The 22008-nt window shown below is 46.2% G+C and overlaps 1 protein-coding gene across 1 annotated transcript in view; it reads left to right on the top strand.

Annotated features, from left to right (window-relative positions):
- The window catches only part of LOC139275563 (protein FAM3B-like), a 69589-nt gene that overhangs the window by 28188 nt on the left and 19393 nt on the right, over positions 1 to 22008 (top strand). The window contains exons 4-6 of the mRNA XM_070892733.1: positions 8583 to 8726; positions 10202 to 10325; positions 21641 to 21699. Coding sequence (XP_070748834.1) covers positions 8583 to 8726; positions 10202 to 10325; positions 21641 to 21699 — 327 coding nt within the window. The remainder of the gene's footprint in view (positions 1 to 8582; positions 8727 to 10201; positions 10326 to 21640; positions 21700 to 22008) is intronic.

A 22008-nucleotide genomic window follows, 5' to 3' on the forward strand; every position in this document is an offset into this window, starting at 1 on the left:
AGGGAGAGAGAATTATAGACCGGTTAGCCTGATATCGATAGTGAGAAAAATGCTGGGATCAATTATTAAAGATGTAATAGCAGCGCATTTGGAAAGCAGTGACAGGATCGGTCCAAGTCACCATGGATTTATGAAAGGGAAATCATGCTTGACAAATCTTCTAGAGTTTTTTGAGGATGTAACTAGTAGAGTGGATAAGGGAGAACCAGTGGATGTGGTGTATTTGGACTTTCAAAAGGCTTTTGACAAGGTCCCACACAAGATATTAGTGTACAAAATTAAGGCACATGGTATTGGGGGCAATGTACTGACGTGGATAGAGAACTGGTTGGCAGACAGGAAGCAAAGAGTGGGAATAAACGGGTCCTTTTCAGAATGGCAGGCAGTGACTAGTGGGGTGCCGCAAGGTTCAGTGCTGGGACCCCAGCTATTTACAATATACATTAATGATTTTAGATGAAGGAATTCAATGTAATATCTCCAAGTTTGCAGATGACACTAAGCTGGGTGGCAGTGTGAGCTGTGAGGAGAATGCTAAGAGGCTGCAGCATGACTTGGACAGGTTAGGTGAATGGGAAAATGCATGGCAGACGCAGTATAATGTGGATAAATGTGAAGTTATCCACTTTGGTGGCAAAAACAGGAAGGCAGATTATTATCTGAATGGTGACAGATTAGCAAAAGGGGAGGTGCAACGAGACCTGGGTGTCATGGTACATCAGTGACTGAAGTAGGCATGCAGGTACAGCAGGCAGTAAAGAAAGCAAATGGCATGCTGCCCTTCATAGCGAGAGGATTTGAGTATAGGAGCAGGGAGGTCTTACTGCAGTTGTACAGGGCCTTTGTGAGACCACACCTTGAGTATTGTTTGCAGTTTTGGTCTCCTAATCTGAGGAAGGACATTCTTGCTATTGAGGGGGTGCAACAAAGGTTCTCCAGAATTATTCCTGGGATGGCAGGACTGACATATGAAAGACTGGATCGGCTAGGCTTATACTCGCTGGAATTTAGAATAATGAGAGGAGATCTCATAGAAACATATAAAATTCTGACGGGACTGGACAGGTTAGATGCAGGAAGAATGTTCCCAATGTTGGGGAAGTCCAGAACCAGGGGACATAGTCTAAGGATAAGGGGTAAGCCATAAAGGACCAAGATGAGGAGAAACTTTTTCACCCAGAGAGTGGTGAACCTGTAGAATTCTCTACCACAGAAAATTATTGAGTCCAGTTCGTTGGATATATTCAAGAGGGAGTTAGATGTGACCCTTATGGCTAAGGGGATCAGGGGGTATGGAGAGAAGGCAGGAGTGGGGTACTGAAGTTGTATGATCAGCCACGATCATATTGAATGGCGGTGCAGGCTCGAAGGGCTGAATGGCCTGCTCCTGCACCTATTTTCTATGTTTCTATGTTTCTAAAGCAAGCGCTCCACTCGGAACTCCTTCACGGCACGCGAGCCAAAGGTGGGCAGAGGAAACGTTACAATGACACCCTCAAAGCCTCCCTGATAAAGTGCAACATCCCCACTGACACCTGTGAGTCCCTGGCCAAAGATTGCCCTAAGTGGAGGAAGTGCATCCGGGAGGGCGCTGAGCACCTAGAGTCTCATCGCCGAGAGCATGCAGAAATCAAGCGCAGGCAGCGGAAAGAACGTGCAGCAAACCAGTCCCACCCACCCTTTCCCTCAAAGATTATCTGTCCCACCTGTGACAGAGACTGGTTCTTGAATTGGACTGTTCGGCCACCTAAGAACTCATTTTAAGAGTGCAAGTAAGCCTTCCTCAATTCCGAGGGACTGCCTATGATGATGATGATGGTGGTTTAACAAGCATACTCTGGGTGCATTGGGAGGTTACACTGCCCCTCAAGAGTGAGGTCTGGGTGCAGAGATCAATTATTGACATTTTAAAACGGCCCCACCATTCAGTATCTGAAGGAGGTATTCTCCTGCCATTGGGTTTGAGATCACTTGCTGGTTACACTCCAAGGTAGTGTCGAGCCGGATTTACAAACTGTCCATTGTATTGTCTTGCTGTAAGAATGGTGGCTCAGGATGTGGGTGCCGCTGGCATTTATGGCCCATCCTTCCCTGCCCCAGCGATGGTAGTGAAAGAACTGAGTGGTTTGTTCGGCTACTTCAGAGGTGGGGAAAGGGTTGGAAATCATGTAATAGAATCATAGAAAAATTACCACACAGAAGAGAGGCCATTCGGCCCATTGTGCCTGTGCCCAGTCGAAAAAGAGCTACCCAGCCTAAGAGCTTGCAGCTCTTGGTCTGTGGCCCTGTAGGTTACGGCTCTTAAAATGCACGTCCAAGTACTTTTTAAATGTGGTGAGGGTTTCTGCCTCTACCACCCTTTCAGGCAGTGAGTTCCAGACCCCCACCACCCTCTGGGTGAAAATAATTCTCCTCAACTCCCCTCTAATCCTTCTACCAACTACTGTGCAGCTTGTTGTCGACCATAACCAAATAATCATGGCAGTAAATGTTACATTTCCTGGCAGCATCCATGATGCAAACATCCTACGTGAGAGTGCTATCCCTGACCTGTTTGTCAATCAGCCAGAAGGTCACGGTTGGATGCTGGGGAATGAACGATATGGCCTTGCCAGTTGGCTGATGACCGCTCTGCGAAATCCCGTCACTGAAGCAGAGAAGCGTTACAATGAAAATCACACACAACATCACTGAAAAGACAATTGGAGTCCAAAAGCAGCGCTTCAGATGCCTGGATCATTCTGGTGGCAGCCTACAGTACCACCCTGACCAGGTCACTGAGTTTATTGTGGTGTGTTGCATGCTGCATAACCTAGCTATAAGCAGAGGACAAGTAATGCCAGATCGGGCTGCAGGTCCACCTCCAGAAGGAGGGGAGACGGAAGAGCCAGCCAGCGAGGAGGAAGAGGCGGAAGTGGAGGCTGGTGACCTAGGGGAGGACAATCAGCCTGGCAATCTAGCACCGGTACCACCACCCCCCTCCCGAAGACCAGTACCCAGTGGCAGTTACACAGCTGCTAAGCTGTTGCGTCAGCAGCTCATTTATGAACGCTTTGCATGAACTTTCATTGTGGATATTCAAATTTTCATTTACAGTTATGGTTAAGCAAAAGTTGCAATTGCGTGGAGTTTCATTTTTGTCTTGCCTGCACTGGCCTGGCATCTGCATTAATGCTTAGTTTAAGTAAAGTACGGCTATAATAAAAGACTGAACAAATAATGCTGAACAACTGTAAATATGTTATGCTTAATGTAACTAAGAGAGAAGGCACAATTGTTAAACTTAATACATTTTATTAATTAACACAACGAATGATTCTAAATTTTTATCAACACCCTTTGACTTCTGTTTTCGGTGGACAATCGTGAGAGTGCCGAAAAATCACATCACCCATTTGACATCGCCGGGGTAAGGCTGAATGGAAAATCGCAAAAAAAAAATGGGCCTTGTACCAGCGATCAGCAAGGCTGAGGCGTCCCACATTGCTGAAACAAGGCCCATTTTTGGGGGCCTTGGCCACTTAGTGGAAATTCTAGCCCTTTAAATCTATGCCCCCCTGGTTATTGACCCCTCTGCTAAGGGAAATAGGTCCTTCCTACCCACTCTATCCAGGCCCCTCATAATTTTATACAAATCCAAAAAGTCTCCCCTCAGCCTCCTCTGTTCCAGCCTAACCAATCTTTCCTCATAGCTAAAATTCTCCAATCCAGGCAACATCTCGTAAATCTCCTCTGTACCCTCTCGAGTGCAATCACATCGCTCCCATAATGTGGTGACCAGAACTGCACGCAGTACTCCAGCTGTGGCCTAAATAGTGTTGTATACAGTTCAAGCATAACCTCCCTGCTCTTATATTCTACGCCTCGCCTAATAAAGATAAGCATTCCGTATGCTTTTTTAACCACCTTATCGACCTGTCCTACCTTTAGGGATCTATGGACATGCACTCCAAAGTGCTTTTGGGTTGCCAACTCTGGCTGCATTCCAGGAGGTTTCATCACATGACCTCCCATCTCCAACCGCCCCAGCCAGTCAAACAGTCTTTTCACCCCATCAGCAATATTTTTATAACTCGTAAATCAAAGTGACCATTTGATTTGGTTCAATGCCACTATGATTTTTCTCATCCAAGATTAGATGTCGGAGAAGCAGTCTTAAAAGCATCATAAGTTGTTGAAAGTCAAGAAAGGTGGTGGAGAGGTAGAACTGGGTGTTGTCAGCGCACATTTACAAGCTGACCCCATCTCTGTGGCTGATGTCGGCAAGGGGTAACATCATGGGATGGGGGCATCGCTGGCGAGGCCGGCATTTATTGCCCATCTCTAATTGTCCTCGCAAAGGTGGTAGTGAGCTGCCTTATTGAACCACTGCAGTCCATGTGGTGAAGGTACTCCACAGTGCTGACTTTGTCATAGTGGTTTGGTACAACTGAGTGGCTCGCTAGGCTAGTTAAGAGTTACCTACATTGCTGTGGGTCTGGAGTCACAAAGAGGCCAGACCAGGTATGCACAGCAGATTTCCTTCCCTAAAGGACATTAGTGAACCAGATGGGTTTTTACGAAAATCCAGTAGTTTCATGGTCACTATTATTGCTACCAACTTTTAAATTCCAGCTTTATTTAATTAACTGAATTTAAATCTCCGTGCTACAATGATAGGATTTGAACTCGCGTCTCCGGACTATTAGTCTAGACCTCTGGTTTACTAGTCCAGTAACATAGCTGAGGGGAGATTTAATTGAGGTGTATAAAATTATGAAGGGCCTGGATAGAGTGGATAGGAAGGACCCTTTTCCCTTAGCAGAGGGGTCAATAACCAGGGGGCATAGATTTAAAGCAGTTGGTAGAAGGATTAGAGGGGAGTTGAGGAGAATTTATATTCACCCGGAGGGAGGTGGGGGTCTGGAACTCACTGCCTGAAAGGGTGGTAGAGGCCGAAACCCTCATTGCTTTTAAAAACTACTTGGATGTGCACTTAACGAACCTTAACCTACAGGGCTACGGACCTCGTGCTGCAAGGTAGGATTAGGCTGGGTACCTCTTTTTCGACCGCTCGCACAAAATGGGCCTAATGGCCTCCTTGTGTTTCTAATTTTCTATGATTTTATGATGCTCACTATGCTACTTTATCTCCGCATGTAGATGAGGAAGAGGAGGGTGGCCAAGGCTAGATCATTGGGATACACTGGGTGTAACCGTGTGGGGGCCACAAAGTGAAACCATTGCTAGAGATGCTCTAGCTATAATCCGAGAGGAAAGAGTGGAACAGAGAGAAGGTAGTGACACTGAGCTGGTTAGTGGAGGAGGATGGTGTGGTCGGCTGTGTCAAAGGTTACAGAGTGGTCAAGGAAGATAAGTGATAATGCACTTATATCGCAGCACAGCTTGCATGGGAACAGGAGTAGGCCCCTTAGCTCCTAAACCATGTTCTGACATTCAGTTAGATCATGGATGATCTGTACCTCAACTCCATTTACGCGTCTTTGATTCATATTCCTTGATGCCCTAACCTAACAAAAATCTGTTGGTCACAGTCTTGGCAACTTCAATTGACCCAGCATTCACAGCCTTTTGGGGTAGAGAATTCTAGATATCCATTTAGCTTGTGTGGAAAAAGTGCTTTCCGATTTCACTCCTGAATGGGAGTTTAAGATTGTGCTCCCTTGTCTGGATTCCCCCATCAGTGGAATCAGTTTCGTTGTATCTATTCTATTGGACCCTTTTAAACATGTCAATTAGATCACCCCTCAAACTTAAACTCCAGGGACTACAAGCCAAGTTTCTGCAACCTGTCCTCATAATTCAACCTCTTCAGCCCCTAATATAATTCTGGTGAATCTGTACTGCAGCCATTCCAAGGCTGATATATCCTTCCTAAGCTGAGGCACCCAAAACTGATCGCAGTGCTCCAGATGGAGTCTCACTAAGGCTCTGACAACTAAAGCATAACTTCCTTTCCATTGAAATCCAACCCCCCGTACGATAAGGACCAACGTTCCATTCACCTTTTTGCTAACCTTTCGTAACCTGTCCACTAGTTTTTATTGATTTGTGTATCTGGACACTCAAATCTCTCTGCTTCTCCACAGCTCCTAGTCTCTCACCATTAACAAAACACAATCCGATTGGTCTTCCTTGGATCCAAAGTGGATCACCTCGCACTTCCTCACATTGAACTCCATTTTTGCCGACTCACTTAGTTTGTCCAAGCCTCTTTGGAACTTCCTGCTCCCACTTACACAACTTACTGTGCCTCCCGAAGATAATATCATCAAATAGCAGTCAAACAGAATGATGGTTGTGACTTTGGTTCGTGCCATTGTGATATATTAATAAACACATTTGCACTAACATGGCTGCTGAGAAAGAACTGAGCTGAGCACATGGCTTTGTTGTCATTACATCAGTGGTCCACTAGGTGGAGTAGTCCACTAGCTGGCTCTACAGCAGGTAACAGGATGGGGAAGTGACAGAAGGAAAAGGTCCCAGAGTGGCCAAGAGAAGAAAGAGGATGTTAAGGTCAGAATAACTCCACAGGACTGTGTTGTAAACTCAAACCATTGTGACCTTGGTCTCTCATATAGCTCCAAAGTGAGGCAGCAGAATGGTGGATTACCTTTCATACCTGCTTGCTCCAGGGTGCACAGGTAACCCTTAGGTCTCCCACAGGTGTGCCCCCTAGTGGCAGGACTTACACATAGGTGAGGTTTGCATACATATCAAAGGAGATTGAAGACATGGGCTTGAGTCCAGAGCAACGGCCGAAATGGACATACAAACGGACACAAAGGGAACCGTCGATGCATAAGCTTGGCAGAGATTAGATGTGTCATGTCCTGGTTGTAAACAAAGAAGAGGGACAATTCAATAGGAGCCTCCCATTTGTTCCAGCTCATTTGTACAAAGTCCAGGTAATGCTGGGGGCAGGAGCCTTGGCACACCTTCCTACAGCACATCTAAAGGCGTTAAACAGATACAAGTTCTTTTGTTCTGCTTTGCTAGACCAATAACTTAACCAGTACACTTGAGCCAGACTGGGGCAGGTTTTTACACCTGCCTGATGACTGGAGCTGGCTGGGGGTTTGCAAACGAGCTTTGCCCGAGAGCCTCAAATGCTGTAAATCAATGGGAGGCAGGGCAAGGCCACAACATTGGATGCAGCAGGCCTGACCTCCCAATGGAGTGGTGTTACCTGGAGTCTGCAGGAATTGAAGATCACTGCTGTGAGCAATCTGGGATAAAAATCATGGGGTCATTAAAAACAAAATTGTTTTTTTTCACTTTCTCAGAACATTTTCCTACATTACAACAGTGACTACACTTCAAAAGTACATCATAAGTAAAAATGCTGTGTCACTGGGTATTGTGCGTGTGAGCCACGGATTGTTAAACGATTTATTGGGTATGAAGTGAATAGTGACAGTGTCGTGACTTCTGGATTTTATCCACACCAACGATGTCCCTTATAATACCCACACCGAGCGTTCCGAGAAACGGGTGTGGGTGTAAAAGGGGTTGGAAGAATGTGATCCGTCTTCCCTGAGGTCGCTTTCTTTCTCCACAGCCCCCCCCCTCCATGTCTCTTCCCCCCCCCCACCCTGTGTGTCTCTCTCTCCCACCCCCCCCCCACTCCTACCCCCCCCCCCCACCGAGGTCTCTCTCTCTCTCTCTCTCTCTCTCTCTCGCTGTCTCTCTCGCTCTTTCCCTCTCTCTCGCTGTCTGTCTTGCTGTCTCTCTCTCTCGCTGTCTCTCTCTCTCTCTCTCTCTCTCTCTCTCCCCCACCGCCCCCACCCCCCGTGTCTCTCTCTCTCTCCCATCGCTCTTCCCCCCCCCCCCGGGCTGGGTCTCTCTCTCGCTGCCTCTCTCTCTCTCCCTCTCCCCTGCTGCCACCGCCCCTCTCTCCCCGCTGCCCGCAGGATCAGAAGAACAACATGGTCAATTGCAGGGCCCCACTTCTGGATCCAGTTTCTCAGGTGGGGGGGGTTGGAGGACGCAGGCGCAGAAGGACAGAAAAAGGACAGTACAAATAGTCACTCCGGGGTGTTAACCCTGGTGTCCTGGCCAATATTTATCCCTCAATCAACATCACTAAACACAGATCATCTGGTCATTATCACATTGCTGTTTGTGGGGGTTCAAAAATTGGCTGCCACGTTTCCTACATTACAACACTGACTAAGCTTCAAAAGGCTGTAAAGCGCTTTGTGACATCCTGAGGTCGTGAAAGGCTCGATAGAAATACAAGTCTTTCAGCCGAGCTGTGATGCAGGGACACCTAGTGGCCACAAAATGCAATCCCAACTTGTGAAAAATTAAAAGAATCTTTCAACTTGGGAGAATTCAATATTAAATGTCGACAGAGAAACCTTGACACAAAAGTGTGATGCGAAGTTGTGAAAACAAGAACTAAAGTTTTGGGCAGGAATTGCATGCCCTGCATGCTGATTTGCTTATGAGAAATAGACACTTTTTTTCAGATAATGAAATACGTCTTTGAACAAAAAGTATTGTATTCCCACAAATCTCTCCTCCTTCCCCGTTTAGCTAAATATTGTAAAATGTAACTTTTTTTAAAAAAACAGGCCGTTGGAAATTTGTGATCATTGTGGTGGGCTGTGTTGCAGCATGGTATATGGGCAAGCTATTGGCAAACAGCATGATTGATGGCTCCCTGCAGCGAGCCCTCAGCGCGATTCAGGAGCTGGCATTGAAAGCTACTATTACAGGTAAAAGAAAGAATTACTGTTTGGTCTGCAGTAATTACACATTCCGAGTTGCTGCTCTCCATCAAGATTAGACCATCATGCTCAATGATTAGCCGTCCGGTAGCATAGGTGCACAGACAACTGGAATAGAATCATAGATATTTACAAGCAATGAGGGATTCCATAAAGCCTTTCATATCTGTGGGATTAATCCCACTGCTCTAATCTTGTATCTTCCTTTGCTTCAAATGCTTATCTAATTTTTCTTTTTTTGTTGAAAAAATGCAATGAAGTCAGACTCAATCACTTCTTGTGACAAAGAGTTCCACGCCCCAGCATTCACTGCATAAAGCCATTTCTTCAAACCCCTCTCCTACTTCTCGCAGTGACAATTTTAAATATCCCTTGCCACTAAGTAGAGGAAGTTATATTTTCCTAATCACCCCATCAAGGCACTTTATCATTTAACAGTCTCTACTATATTTCCTCTTGGCCTTCAGCATCTCACGTCTCTGAAACTATGACTGTAGTTTCCCATCTCTGCCATCGTCCTGGTGAATCCATGCCCAACACTCTCTATGGCTTTAATGTCCCTTCTATAATCGAGTGCACAAAACTGCACATGGTACTCACTGTGTGCCCTAGCACATACTGTTTTGTATACATTTATCATTACGTCTTTACTCTTGTATTCTATGCTCCAAGTTATAAAATTCCAAATTCTTATAGCTTTTTCTTAATACCTTTATTGACCTATACTGGTGGTTTCAGGAAATGATCTATTTGAACCACTGGGGGTCTCTGTTCATCCACAATCTCCATCATCTTTCCATCACTCCAGAGACTTGGCTGACACTCCAGTGCAGTGCTGCACTGTCGGAGGTGCAGCCTTCCGGATGAGATGTTAAACCGAGGCCCGGTCTGCCCTCTCAGGTGGGCGTAAAAGATCCCATGGTAAAACTTCGAAGAGAAGCAGGGGAGTTCTCACCAGTGTCCTGGCCAATATTTATCCCTCAACCAACATCACTAAAAGCAGATTATCTGATCATTATCACATTGTTGTCTGTGGGAGTTTGCTGTGTTTCCTGCATTACAACTACACTTCAAGTACTTCATTGGATGTAAAGCGCTTTTGGATGTCAGGGGGTCGTGAAAGGCGCTATATAAATGCAAGTTCCTGCATTCCTCTTTACTAGTCCAGTAACATGAGCAGTACACTTGAGCAAGGTGGGGGAGCAGATTTCACTCGTGCTCATGACTGGAGCTGGCTGAGCCTATTGTTTCATACACCCATTACTTGTTTTTTTTCCCCTAAACCATATTACTCCCTACTGTGGAACTGTGTTCCCAGAAAGAGCCAGCAGTTTAATGGAGAGATAATTGGAAAATGTTTTTTTAGGGGATGGGGGGGGGGGGAAGGGGGGGGGGGGGAAGAGAGTGATTTTTTTTTCAATGTGTTATAAATATATCTTTTTACTACCTGTTAATATTTTCAGCACCTTTCCCAAAGCAACACAAATGTGCTCACTGGACGCGGTGTCCTGCTGGAACCTTTGCCTTCTTGGTGTTGAGTGGCGGTGCGAAATTCAGACCTCCTCAAATTTGTTTTGAGGATGAGATGTGAGTAACACTGATTCCTTTTCACTTTGGATTGTGTAATAAGAACATAAGAACATAAGAAATAGGAGCAGGAGTAGGCCATTCGGCCCCTCGAGCCTGCTCCGCCATTTAATATGATCATGGCTGATCCGATCATGGACTCAGGTCCACTTCCTTGCCTGTTCCCCATAACCCCTTAATCCCTTAGGGGTTAAAAAACTGTCTATCTCTGTCTTAAATTTATTCAATGACCTAGCTTCCACAGCTCTCTGACGCAGTGAATTCCACAGATTTACAACCCTCAGAGAGAAGAAATTCCTTCTCATCTCAGTTTTAAATGGACGGCCCCTTATAAGGTTATACCCCCTAGTTCTAGTCTTCCCTATCAATGGAAACATCTTCTCTGCATTCAACTTGTCGAGACCCCTCATAATCTTATACGTTCCAATAAGATCACCTCTCATTCTTCTGAATTCCAATGAGTAGAGGCCCAACCTACTCAACCTTTCCTCATGTCAACCGCCTTATCTCCGGAATCAACCTCGTGAACCTTCTCTGAACTGCCTCCAAAGCAAGTATATCCTTTCTTAAATATGGAAAACAAAATTGTACACAGTATTCCAGGTGTGGCCTCACTAATACCCTGTATATATGTAGCAAGACTTCCTTGCTTTTATACGCCACCCCCTTTGCAATAAAGGCCAAGATCCATTGGCCTTCCTGATCATTTGCTGTACCTGCATACTATCCTTTTGTGTTTCATGCACAAGTATCCCCAGGTCCCGTTGTACTGCAGCACTTTGCAATTTTTCTCCATTTAATAATAACTTGCTCTTTTCTGTCAAAGTGCATAACCTCACATTTTCCAACATTATACTCCATCTGCCAAATTTTTGTCCACTCACTTAGCCATTCTATGTCCTTTTGCTGATTTTTTGTGTCCTCCTCACACATTGCTTTTCCTCCCATCTTTGTATCATCAGCAAACTTGGCTACGTTACACTTAGTCCCTTCTTCCAAGTCATTAATATAGATTGTAAATAGTTGGGGTCCCAGCACTGATCCCTGCGGCACCCCACTAGTTACTGAATGCTAACCAGAGAATGAACCATTTATCCTGACTCTCTCTTTTCTGTTAGCTAGCCAATCCTCTATCCATGCTAATATATTACCCCCAACCCCTTGAACTTTTATCTTGTGCAGTAACCGTTTATGTGACACCTTGTCAAATGCCTTCTGGAAGTCCAAATACACCACATCTACTGGTTCCCCTTTATCCATCCTGTTCGTTACATCATCCAAAGAATTCGAGCAAATTTGTCAAATATGACTTCCCTTTCATAAATCCATGCTGACTCTGCCTGACTGAATTATGTTTTTCCAAATGTCCTGCTACTGCTTCTTTAATAATGGACTCCAACATTTTCCCAACCATTGGTGTTAGGCAAACTGGTCTGTAGTTTTCTACTTTTTGTCTGCCTCCTTTTTTAAATAGTGGTGTCACATTTGCAGTTTTCCAATCTGCTGGGACCTCCCCAGAATCCAGGGAATTTTGGTAAATTACAACCAATGCATCCACTATCCCTGCCGCTACTTCTTTTAAGACCCTAGGATGCAAGCCATCAGGTCCAGGGGATTTGTATGCCTTTCGTCCCATTATCTTACTGAGTACCACCTCCTTAGTGATTGTGATTGTGTTAAGTCACTCCCCCCCTATAGCCTCTCGACTATCCACTGTTGGCATATTTTTAGTGTCCTCTACTGTAAATACTGTTACAAAATATTTGTTCATAGCTTCTGCCATCTCCATGTTCCCCATTACTAATTCCCTGGTCTCGTCCTCTAAGGACCAACATTTACTTTAGCCACTCTTTTCTTTTTTATATACCAATAGAAACTCTTGCTTTCTGTTTGTATATTTTGTGCTAGTTTACTTTCATAGTTTATCTGCCCTTTCTTAATCATTATTTTAGTCGTTCTTTGCTGGCTTTTAAAAGCTTCCCAATCTTCTGTCCTTCCACTAGATTTGGCCACTTTGTATGCTCTTGTTTTTAGTTGGATACCGTCTTTTATTTCTTTAGTTATCCCCTGATGGCTATCTTTTCTCTTACACCCTTTCCTCCTCACTCGAATATATTTTTCTTGAGAGTTGTGAAATATCTCCTTAAATGCGCCACTGTTCATCACTGAACTACACTTTAATCTATTTTCCCAGTCCACTTTAGCCAACTCTGCCCTCACACCTTTGTAATCTCCTTTATTTAAGCTTAGTACGCTGGTTTGAAATCCAACTTTCTCACCCTCCATCTGAATTTGAAATTCAATCATGCTATGATCACTCATTCTGAGGGGATCCTTTACTAGGAGATATCACTTCTCACTATTGCAGTGATTCCATCCTTTATCAATAGAGCTACCCCACCTCCTTTTCCTTTCTCTCTGTCCTTCCGGATTGTCAAGTACTCCTGAATATTTAATTCCCAGTCCTGGTCACCTTGCAACCACGTCTCTGTAATGGCTATCAGAACATACCCATTTGTATCTATTTGTGCCGTCAACTCATCTATTTTGTTACGAATGCTGTGATTTAGACAAAGAGCCTTTAAATTTGGTATTTTTACCCTTTTTTCCTGCTTGTTTCCTCTCCCGTTCAAACTCACTTTCTTTATTTTTGCTTTCTAATTCCAGCTTTACTCCCCTCCCTACTGAATCTATTTTCAGGTTCCCGTTCCCCTGCTAAGCTAGTTTAAACCCTCCCCAACAGCACTAGCAACACCCCCACCCCCCCCATCACCCCGTGAGGATATTGATCCTTGCTCTGTTGAGGTGCAATCCGTCCGACTTGTACAGGTCCCATCTCCCCCAGAAACAGTCGCAATGCCTCAGGAAACGAAAGCCCTCCCTCCTGCACCATCTTTCCAGCCACGCATTCATCTGCTCTATCCTCCTGTTTCTGTACTCACTAACTCGTGGCACCGGGAATAATCCGGAGATTACTACCTTTTGAGGTCCTGCTTTTTAATCTCTCTCCTATCTCCCTAAACTCTGCCTGCAGGACCTCATCTCTCTTTTTACCTATGTCATTGGTTCCTGTGTTATATGCAAGCACTCTAATAATGATTCCACGAGGTAAGGGTATTGTACTTGAACTGTAGTGACCTTAGTCCATTTATTGCAGCTCCTTGAGTGAGGATACAATGAGGCGAGCTTCCTTTTATACTTGGTTACCTGCAGTGTGCAGGTGACCCTTAGGTCTCCACCAGTAGCACCCTCTGGTGGTACAGGTATGGTGTATACAGTGTGAAGATACATTCCGTGGTCTAGTGTTACAGTACATACATTATACATACACAACAACACCCCCCCCCTAAGTTTTGTGCCACAGGCTTTTGCACTGTGTGCTCTGGCCCTCGACTTTGGTGCCCAAAGCCCTTGCACTTTGTCTTTGCTTGGGAATGGCCTCTCCCTGTGGACCCTCAAGTCCTTATTGCCACGACATTGGGAAGTGGTCGGCAGTGGACGGTTGGAGGTTGTAGTGAGTGGGTTCTGGGTGTGATCCATGTGTCCATGGCTACATACATCCCCCCCTCCCCATATATAGACCATGTGTGTGGCTCAACACCTGTATTGGCATACATGTACAGAAAGTAAGGAATCTGATTGGTTATGTCACGGTTTTAGAGTTCAGCAGTGGTGAAGCAAGTATATGTTACAGGTAAGGTACATACGTGGTATTGCGGTCTGGCCCCTGGGGTGTGGGTGCAGGTGGGTGAGGAAGTTTAGTGTTGGCAGAGCCACAGGAGTGTGTGTGGCCTCCCTGTTCTCCATTGAGGGCTGCAGGGTCTCCCTGCTGCCCTTCAGCGGTGGTGGAACTCTGGTTATCCTAGGCCCCGCCGGGAGGGCTGGAGGGTGCTGGCTTCTTGCTCCTGTGCTGGCCCTGGTGACCAGGGGGGGTAGGGCCGATCTGGGGCAGGGTGCCAGTGGTGGTGCCTGTGCCGTCCATTGATCTCTGTCCCTACAGTGGGTATGCTCCCACTGTGTGTGTGTGTGTGTGGTCACTCTTCCTGGGGCATCACATTGGTCCCGGAGGCGCAGGCTACATGATCGGGTAGCTCGCTGGACCTGGGTGTTTCCCAAGGAAGGTTACCTTTGGCTTTGTCGGCGTGCATGTAGAACCCGGCATTATCTCTCATTTCATCATCGGCATTCATGATACATTGGCTTCAACCGCAATCAGCCGACTCAACATTGTTATTTGTCTTTACACTTTCGCATTTATCAATTACATCACTTTCTTGTGTACTATCAGCATCTCTGTGCAAGGCTACATTTGGATACCTGCATTTGTTAGTTAAATTTTTTTCATTAGCATTAGTAACATCACTGTTCAACTGTACATTTATATACTTGCATTTGTTGATCGCATCTTTTACATTCATATCACTGGCATCACTGTTCAACTGTACATTTATATACTTGCATTTGTTGATCGCATCTTTTACATTCATATCACTGGCATCACTGTTCAACGGTACATTTGTATACTTGCATTGGTTAATTACACCTTTATCATTAGTGTCACTGGCATCGCTGTACCAAGAGTGGAACTGTCCCTTTAATTGTTCTGGGTTGCCGGTCTCCTTTAAAAGGGCCTTGCAATCTTTACCCCAATCCGGTTCCACTCTTGGCATCACGTCTGGTTCCCTCAACGCTGCCCCTCGTGGTCTGGTTGTGGCCATCTTAATTTCAGGTGCTTCACCTCGTGGTGCGGGCGCCCTCTTCTTTCTCTCCACGAGGTAGCCTGCGATGATCCTTTTCTCCCCAGGTTCTGCCACGGAAGCTGGCAATCTACCTTCTGCGCCGATCTTCTTTCCTCGGAGTCCTGCCACCGGAGCCCGGAAGGTGGTCGTCCAGGTTGGATCATCTCGCCGTTGAGTTGTGCAGTCTGTGTCGTCGCCATGCAGTCGAGTTGGATGGTAGGACTTCCAAGTGCTGTGATAGATCCAAGTTTGGGGCCACGTAGGACATCGATCGCCGGGGCCTGGAGGCTTTCCCGCTCCAACAGATTTGGATTTGCTTCATCCATCTTCTTCCCAGCAGTGTTGGGCCATCACCAGCAACGATCCACAAAGGGAGCTTGTGCATCGCGCCGCCATAGTACACCTGGACGTCCAAGCTGCCAACGACTGGGATCGTATCTTTTGTGTAAGTGAGCAGCTTCGCCTGGATTGGGAGCATTTTGGGTCGTTTGGCGGGATTGTCCCAGAGTTTCTCGAAGGCCGTCTGATTCATCAGCGATTGGCTCGCCCCTGTGTCGATCTCCATCGAGACTGGAACACCGTTGATTTCTACTTCCATTTTCCACGGGGAACTCTCGGTGGAGCAGGTATACACTCTGTACACCTCTTCCAGGGCTGAGTTGCTTCATAGACACTCTCTTCATCTTCATCAGCGCTGGAGCGACAACTCTTCAGTGACTCGGTGAGTAAAATTTCTTCTACACATTCGCTGGAGATGACCTTTAGTGTTGCAGCCTTTGCAAGTATAGTCTTTGTATCGGCACTGGTGGGCCCTGTGATTTCCTCCACAACACCAGAATGGGGCTAGCCAGTTGACCCCATGTGGCGGATTCAGGGTTGTGGGACTCGGGGCAGCAGCCTTGCCTCTAAAAGGCGCCATTCGGTTCACTGTACTCATCAGGTTAAAGTCCTGGGGGTGAGTCATCATCCTCTTGGAATCACAGGCCAAAATCATGAATGCCTGGCTCACTTTAATTGCCTTTTGCAGGGTGATCGTAATGTCAGCAGAAAGCAGCTTGTGGAGGAGGCCCTCGTGGCCGATTCCAATAACAAAGATGTCCCTTAGTGTTTCGGTGAGGTGATCGCCAAAATCACACGGTGCAGCCGATCGTCTCAGGTCTGCAGCATATTTTACAATTTCTTGGCCTTGAGGCCGTCGGTGGGTGTAGAACCGGTGTCTGGCTGTGAGGATGCTCCCTTTAGGTTTGAGCTGTTCTTGTATTATTGTTATGAGCTCCACGTAAGTTTTGGTTGTCGTCTTCGCTGGGGAAGCAGGTCCCTGACGAGGCCATGGTCAGTGGGCCTACAACTGCTGAGCAGGATAGCTCTGCGCTTATCAGCCAGCGAGGTCGGGTCATCCCCTGCTAGGTCATTTGCAATGAAGAAGTGTTCGAGCCTTTCCACAAAGGCGTCCCAATCTTCCCCATCAGTGAATTGTTGAAAGTTGCTTAGGATAGACATGTTGCGCGTGGAAATTCATAATCTTGTCGTCAGTTGTGGTATATGCAAGCACTCTAATAATGACTCCATGAGATAAGGGTATTGTACTTAAACTGTAGTGACCTTAGTCCATTTATTGCAGCTCCTTGAGTGAGGACACAATGAGGTGAGCTCCCTTTTATACTTGGTTACCTGCAGTGTGCAGATGACCCTTAGGTCTCCACCAGTAGCACCCTCTGGTGCTACAGGTATGGTGTATACAGTGTGAAGATACATTCAGTGGTCTAGCGTTACAATACATATATTATACATACACAACAGTCCCGATATGGACCATGAACTCTGGCTGTTCACCCTCTTCCCCCCAGAATGCACTGCCCCTCGAGGTGAAGGTGACTGCAGCACTTGCCTTCTATGCCTCCGGCTCCTTTCAGGCATCAGCAGGGGACATATGCTCCATCTTGCAGCACACGATACACTGCTGCATTTGCCAGGTGATTACTGCAGTGTACGCATGCAGGATGGACTTAATAAAGTTCCCAATGACCAAAGAGGCACAGAGTGAAAGGGCTATAGGTTTTGGATGAATTGCTGGCTTCCCCAAGGTTCAGTGTGCCATTGACTGTATGCACATTGCCCTGCGAGCACCTTTGGAGGATCCAGAGGTTTACCGAAACAAGAATGGGATTCCACTCCCTGGACGTAGAGATCGTCTGCGACCATACTCAGTACATCAGGGCAGTAAATGCCCAATTTTCAGGGAGCATCCATGATGCTTTCATCTTGCCTGAGAGCAGTGTCTCTGACCTGTTCGAGTATCAGCCACAAGGCCAGAGCTGGATGCTGAGGGACAAAGGTTACGGCCTCGCCACTTGGCTCATGACCCCCCTCCGGAACCCTCAGACAGAAATCGAGCATCGTTACAATAACAGCCATATAGCCACATGCAATATCGTCGAAAGACAATTGAGTGCTCAAGCAGTACTTCCGATGCCTGGACCACTCTGGAGGCTGCCTGCAATACTCCCCTCAGCAGGTCTCTGAGTTCATTGTGGTGTGCTGCATGCTACACAACTGAGCCATCATTAGGGACAGGATTTGCCACTGCAGATTGCAGGACCACCTCAGGAGCGAGGGGAGGAGGAGGAGGAGGACGAGGAGTCTGGCGATTAACCTATGTCACCACCCCCACCACCACCACAGGGGAGGCCTCGTGGAGCTTTCACCACTGCAGTTCATGAACTGTCAGCAGTTCATAATTCAACGCTTTGCTTGTTCAGTGAATGGAACGTTTCACCGTTGCCTGCCCACTCTATCCCACCATGTGATTATTCCCCCTCTTATTCTGCAACGGAGACACTGCAGAGAAATGGTTAAGGGGAACAAAAGAATTTTTTAAACATACATTTTGAATAAGATTTATTAAACATTTGAAAACTGAAATAAAATTTATTAAACATTATTGTCAATTGTGAAATTTTTAAAACTTTTATAAAATATCAACAGCCACAAAACTGCCACTCTCTCCTCGAGGTTCGTTAACGGCAGTGTCTGGGGCAGACCGCCTCCTGTGCGCCGTTGCTCCCAGTGGTTGTGGGACAACTTTCCCTGCAATGATGACAATGGGAATGGTTACCAAAGGGCCCTTCTGCTCTTGTGGCACACACAGATAGCCATCAAAGCACTTATACCATACAGTGTGCATTTAATACAGTTCCCTGTTTAATGGCCCTGGTAGTTGCACGTGGTTCATGAGGAAGATATCGAAGTGCAGACACATCTTTTAAGATGTCAAAAAGCAGTATTAATAATGTGTAACGATCATTCATGGCAAATAAGGTGCAACACTAAGCCTACCTTTAAGTAATGAAAGAGTGCATCAATAAAAATGTTACTTACTCTGACGACCCTGCAATGGTCATTGAACCTTTTCCGACACTGCTTGTGGTCCCTCCTGATGTAGTCCACTGCGGAAACCTCCTCGGACACGCTGGACCATAGACGCCTTAGAACAGCTGGGAGGGGTATACTGGCACCCCTCCTATTAAAATCCCCCATCTACTCGGCACAGCTGCGATGAGGGCCTCGTTCACCTCATAGATAAATTTCTTGGCTCTCTGCCCGAAGAACTCTCCTTGCACCAAAAATAGCTGGTTCAGCCCTAGATTTACTGCGCATGCGCGATGCACCCTGACAGCTGACCAGAATCGTGGGAAGAAGAAAAAAATCGGGGGTGGGGGGGGGGAAATAAAATCAAAAAAAAAATTTGCACATGCGCAGAAGGTCCATTTCTTTTTTTAACATCACTAGATTCGGCTCCAGGCGCACAAATGCTGTTGTGCAACACCGGATTTACCGTAATCACTGGTCACCATTTGGCAAATTTTGTGAGGTTCAATGATAGCGGCACCCCGGCGGTATAAAAAAACCCGCTGCAATTAGCATCAAAAAACCGGCGATATCGCAAATACCCAAAATTCTAGCCCATAAAAACCCTAGCCAGTTGGGTTCAGGGTGTCCACGATGAGGCAGGTGGTTGTGAGCCTGGTGGATGAACTGGTAATGTGTAGTGTGATTGTTAAACCTTTGCTAATAAACCAACTAGTTCTTAATAGCAATGTGTTGCTATGAATTCTTAAGCAAAGAACCCATGAAGCAAATACATTACAGATTGCAACCCCATGATCAAATTATTAGATAAGAAATAGGAGCAGGAGTCGGCCATTTGGCCCCTTGAGCCTGCTCCGCCATTTAATAAGATCATGGCTGATCTGATCCTGGCCTCAACCCCACTTCCCCGCCCGCTCCCCATAACCCTTGACTCCCTTATCATTCGAAAATCTGTATCTCCACCTCAAATATATTCAAGGACCTTAGCAATGAAGGGTTCATTATTTAACTTGACACCATAAGGGGCAATTTTAGAAATAATAAGGGGAAAGGGGTCGCAACACCAATTATGTGCCCACTCGTTGGGTAATGTCACACAGCATCTGTGGAGCGAGAAACAGAGTTTCTCTGAGGATCCTTCGTCAGAACTTTGTCAGAAGGATCATCGACCTGAAACCTTAACTCTGTTTCTCTCTCTCCACAGATGCTGCCTGAGCTGCTGAGTATTTCCAGAATCTTCTGTTTTTATTTCAGACTTCACCATCCACAGTATTTTGTTGTGCTGTTGTAGTTGAGCAATGTAATTGTAGGAATTAAATATTCATTTTCATTTTTCTTACACGGCATCCAGGCCAGATTACATATGTTCTATGTCGGGTAAAGCTTCCTTTAATCTGCCCCAGAAATGTGCCCTAGCTCCCAATCTCGAAAGAGCACAGCCTACTGCACCGTGGTAAATATTTCCAGATCTCACTCAAGCTTTTCTTATGGTTTACACAGGAGCTGGAGGAGGCCATTCAGTCCCTCGAGCCGGTTCCACCATTCAATTAGATCATGGTTGATCTGTACCTTAACTATAATTTCCCCCTTCGGTTCCACATCCTTTAATCAGCCTGAAGTGCCGAGTGGATGATCCATCTCGGCCTTCTCCTGAGATCCCCACCATCACAGATGCCAGTCTTCAGCCAATTTGATTCACTCCACGTGATATCTAGAAACAGCAGAGCGCACTGGATACAGCAAAGGCTATGGGCCCTGATAACATCCTGGCTGTAGTGCTGAAGACTTGTGCCCCAGAACCAGAAGTCAATCATCTCAGTCCCAGGACATCAACGAAGGAGTTCCTCAGGGCTCAACGCCTCAGATAACGGAGCAGTCCATGCCCGCATGCAGCAAGACCTGGGCAATATTCAAGCTTGAGCTGATAAATGGCAAGTAACATTTGCGTCACACAAGTGCCAGGCAATGACTATCTCCAACAAGAGTGTCTAACCACTGCCCCTTGACATTTAACAGCATTACCGTCACCGAATCCCCCCACCATCAACTGTATACATAAATACTGTGGCTACGAGAGGCTGGGTATTCTGCGGCAAGTGCCTCACCTACTGACTCCCCAAAGCCTTTCCACCATCTACAAGGCACAAGTCAGGAGTGTGATGGAATACTCTCCACTTGCCTGAATGAGTGCAGCTCCAACAACACTCAAGAAGCTCGACACCATCCAGAACAAAGCAACCCGTTTGATTGGCACCCCATCCACCACCTTTAACATTCACTCCCTCCATCACCGATGTACTGTGTCTGCAGTGTGTACCATCTACAAGATGTACTGCAACAACTCGCCAAGGCTTCTTCGACTGCACCTCCCTAACCCTAGAAGGACAAGGGCAGCAGGTGCACGGGAACACCATCACCTGCAAGTTTCCCTCCAAGTCACACACCATCCCGACTTGGAAATATATTGTGTTCCTTCATCATCACTGGGTCGAAATCCTGGAACTCCCTCCCTAACAGCACTGTGGGAGCACCTTCACCACACGGACTGCAGCGGTTCAAGAAGGGCAATTAGGGATGGGCAATAAATGCCGGGTTTGCCAGCTACGCCCACATCCCGTGAATGAATACAAAAATAAAATACCCTTACCTAAAAATAATCTATTTATTTCAGTTTTGATATTTTTTGTTGATCCAACATCAACAACTTTTGGGAGGGCGGGGGGAGAGTTCCAGATTTCCATGATACTTTGCATAAAGAAGTATTTGTTGATATCACCCCTGAATGGCCCTAGCTCTAATTTTAAGGTTGGATCTGGACCCCCGCCCCCCCCCCCTCCCCCCTCCTGACCAGAGGAAATAGTTTCTGTCTCTCTGCCATACCAGCTCCTTGTGATCATTTTAAACTCGTCAAATAGATCACCCCTTAATCTTCTAGAAAATATATCATAAGAAATAAGAGCAGGAGTAGGCCATTCGGCACTTCGAGCCTGCTCCGCCATTCAATAAGGTCATGGCTGATCTTCTACCTCATCTCCAACTTCCCGCACTATCCCCATATCCCAAGCAATATTCAAGGGAATACAAGCCTAATCTATGCAACCCGTGCTCGTAATTTAACTCTTTTAGCCCCGGTATCATTCTAGTGTAACTTAAAATGACAACTTTGGTGAGCGCAATGAATTAATTTTGTGATGTATTTTTAAATAGGCTCTTGAGTAGTGTGAAGAATAACGTTGGCAGGGGCATGAATATTGCCATTGTGGAAGGTGAGTTTTCATTTATAAGAAATGAGTTGGATTACCCTAAAATGTCATACTTTGAGGCCTCTGTCGGCTTGTCGCTAAGGGATAGGGAACAGTTTTACATGTTGCCAGTAGCTGGCAGTATTGAGTGCTCCTGGAGCAGCTATATTATGGTCTGAGGCAGAAACGTTCTGCCACCCAGCAATAGACCTCATTCTCCAAAGAGCACCCCTGTAACACCAGTGTGGATTTTCAATTTCCCGAATCAACCATCCTCGTGGGCTCCCTGAGTGAGATTCACAATTCGTGTGCAATTTGTGGTTTGGGCACCTC

This window comes from Pristiophorus japonicus, chromosome 11 (assembly GCF_044704955.1).
Source record: "Pristiophorus japonicus isolate sPriJap1 chromosome 11, sPriJap1.hap1, whole genome shotgun sequence".
Classification (NCBI taxonomy): Eukaryota; Metazoa; Chordata; class Chondrichthyes; family Pristiophoridae; genus Pristiophorus; species Pristiophorus japonicus.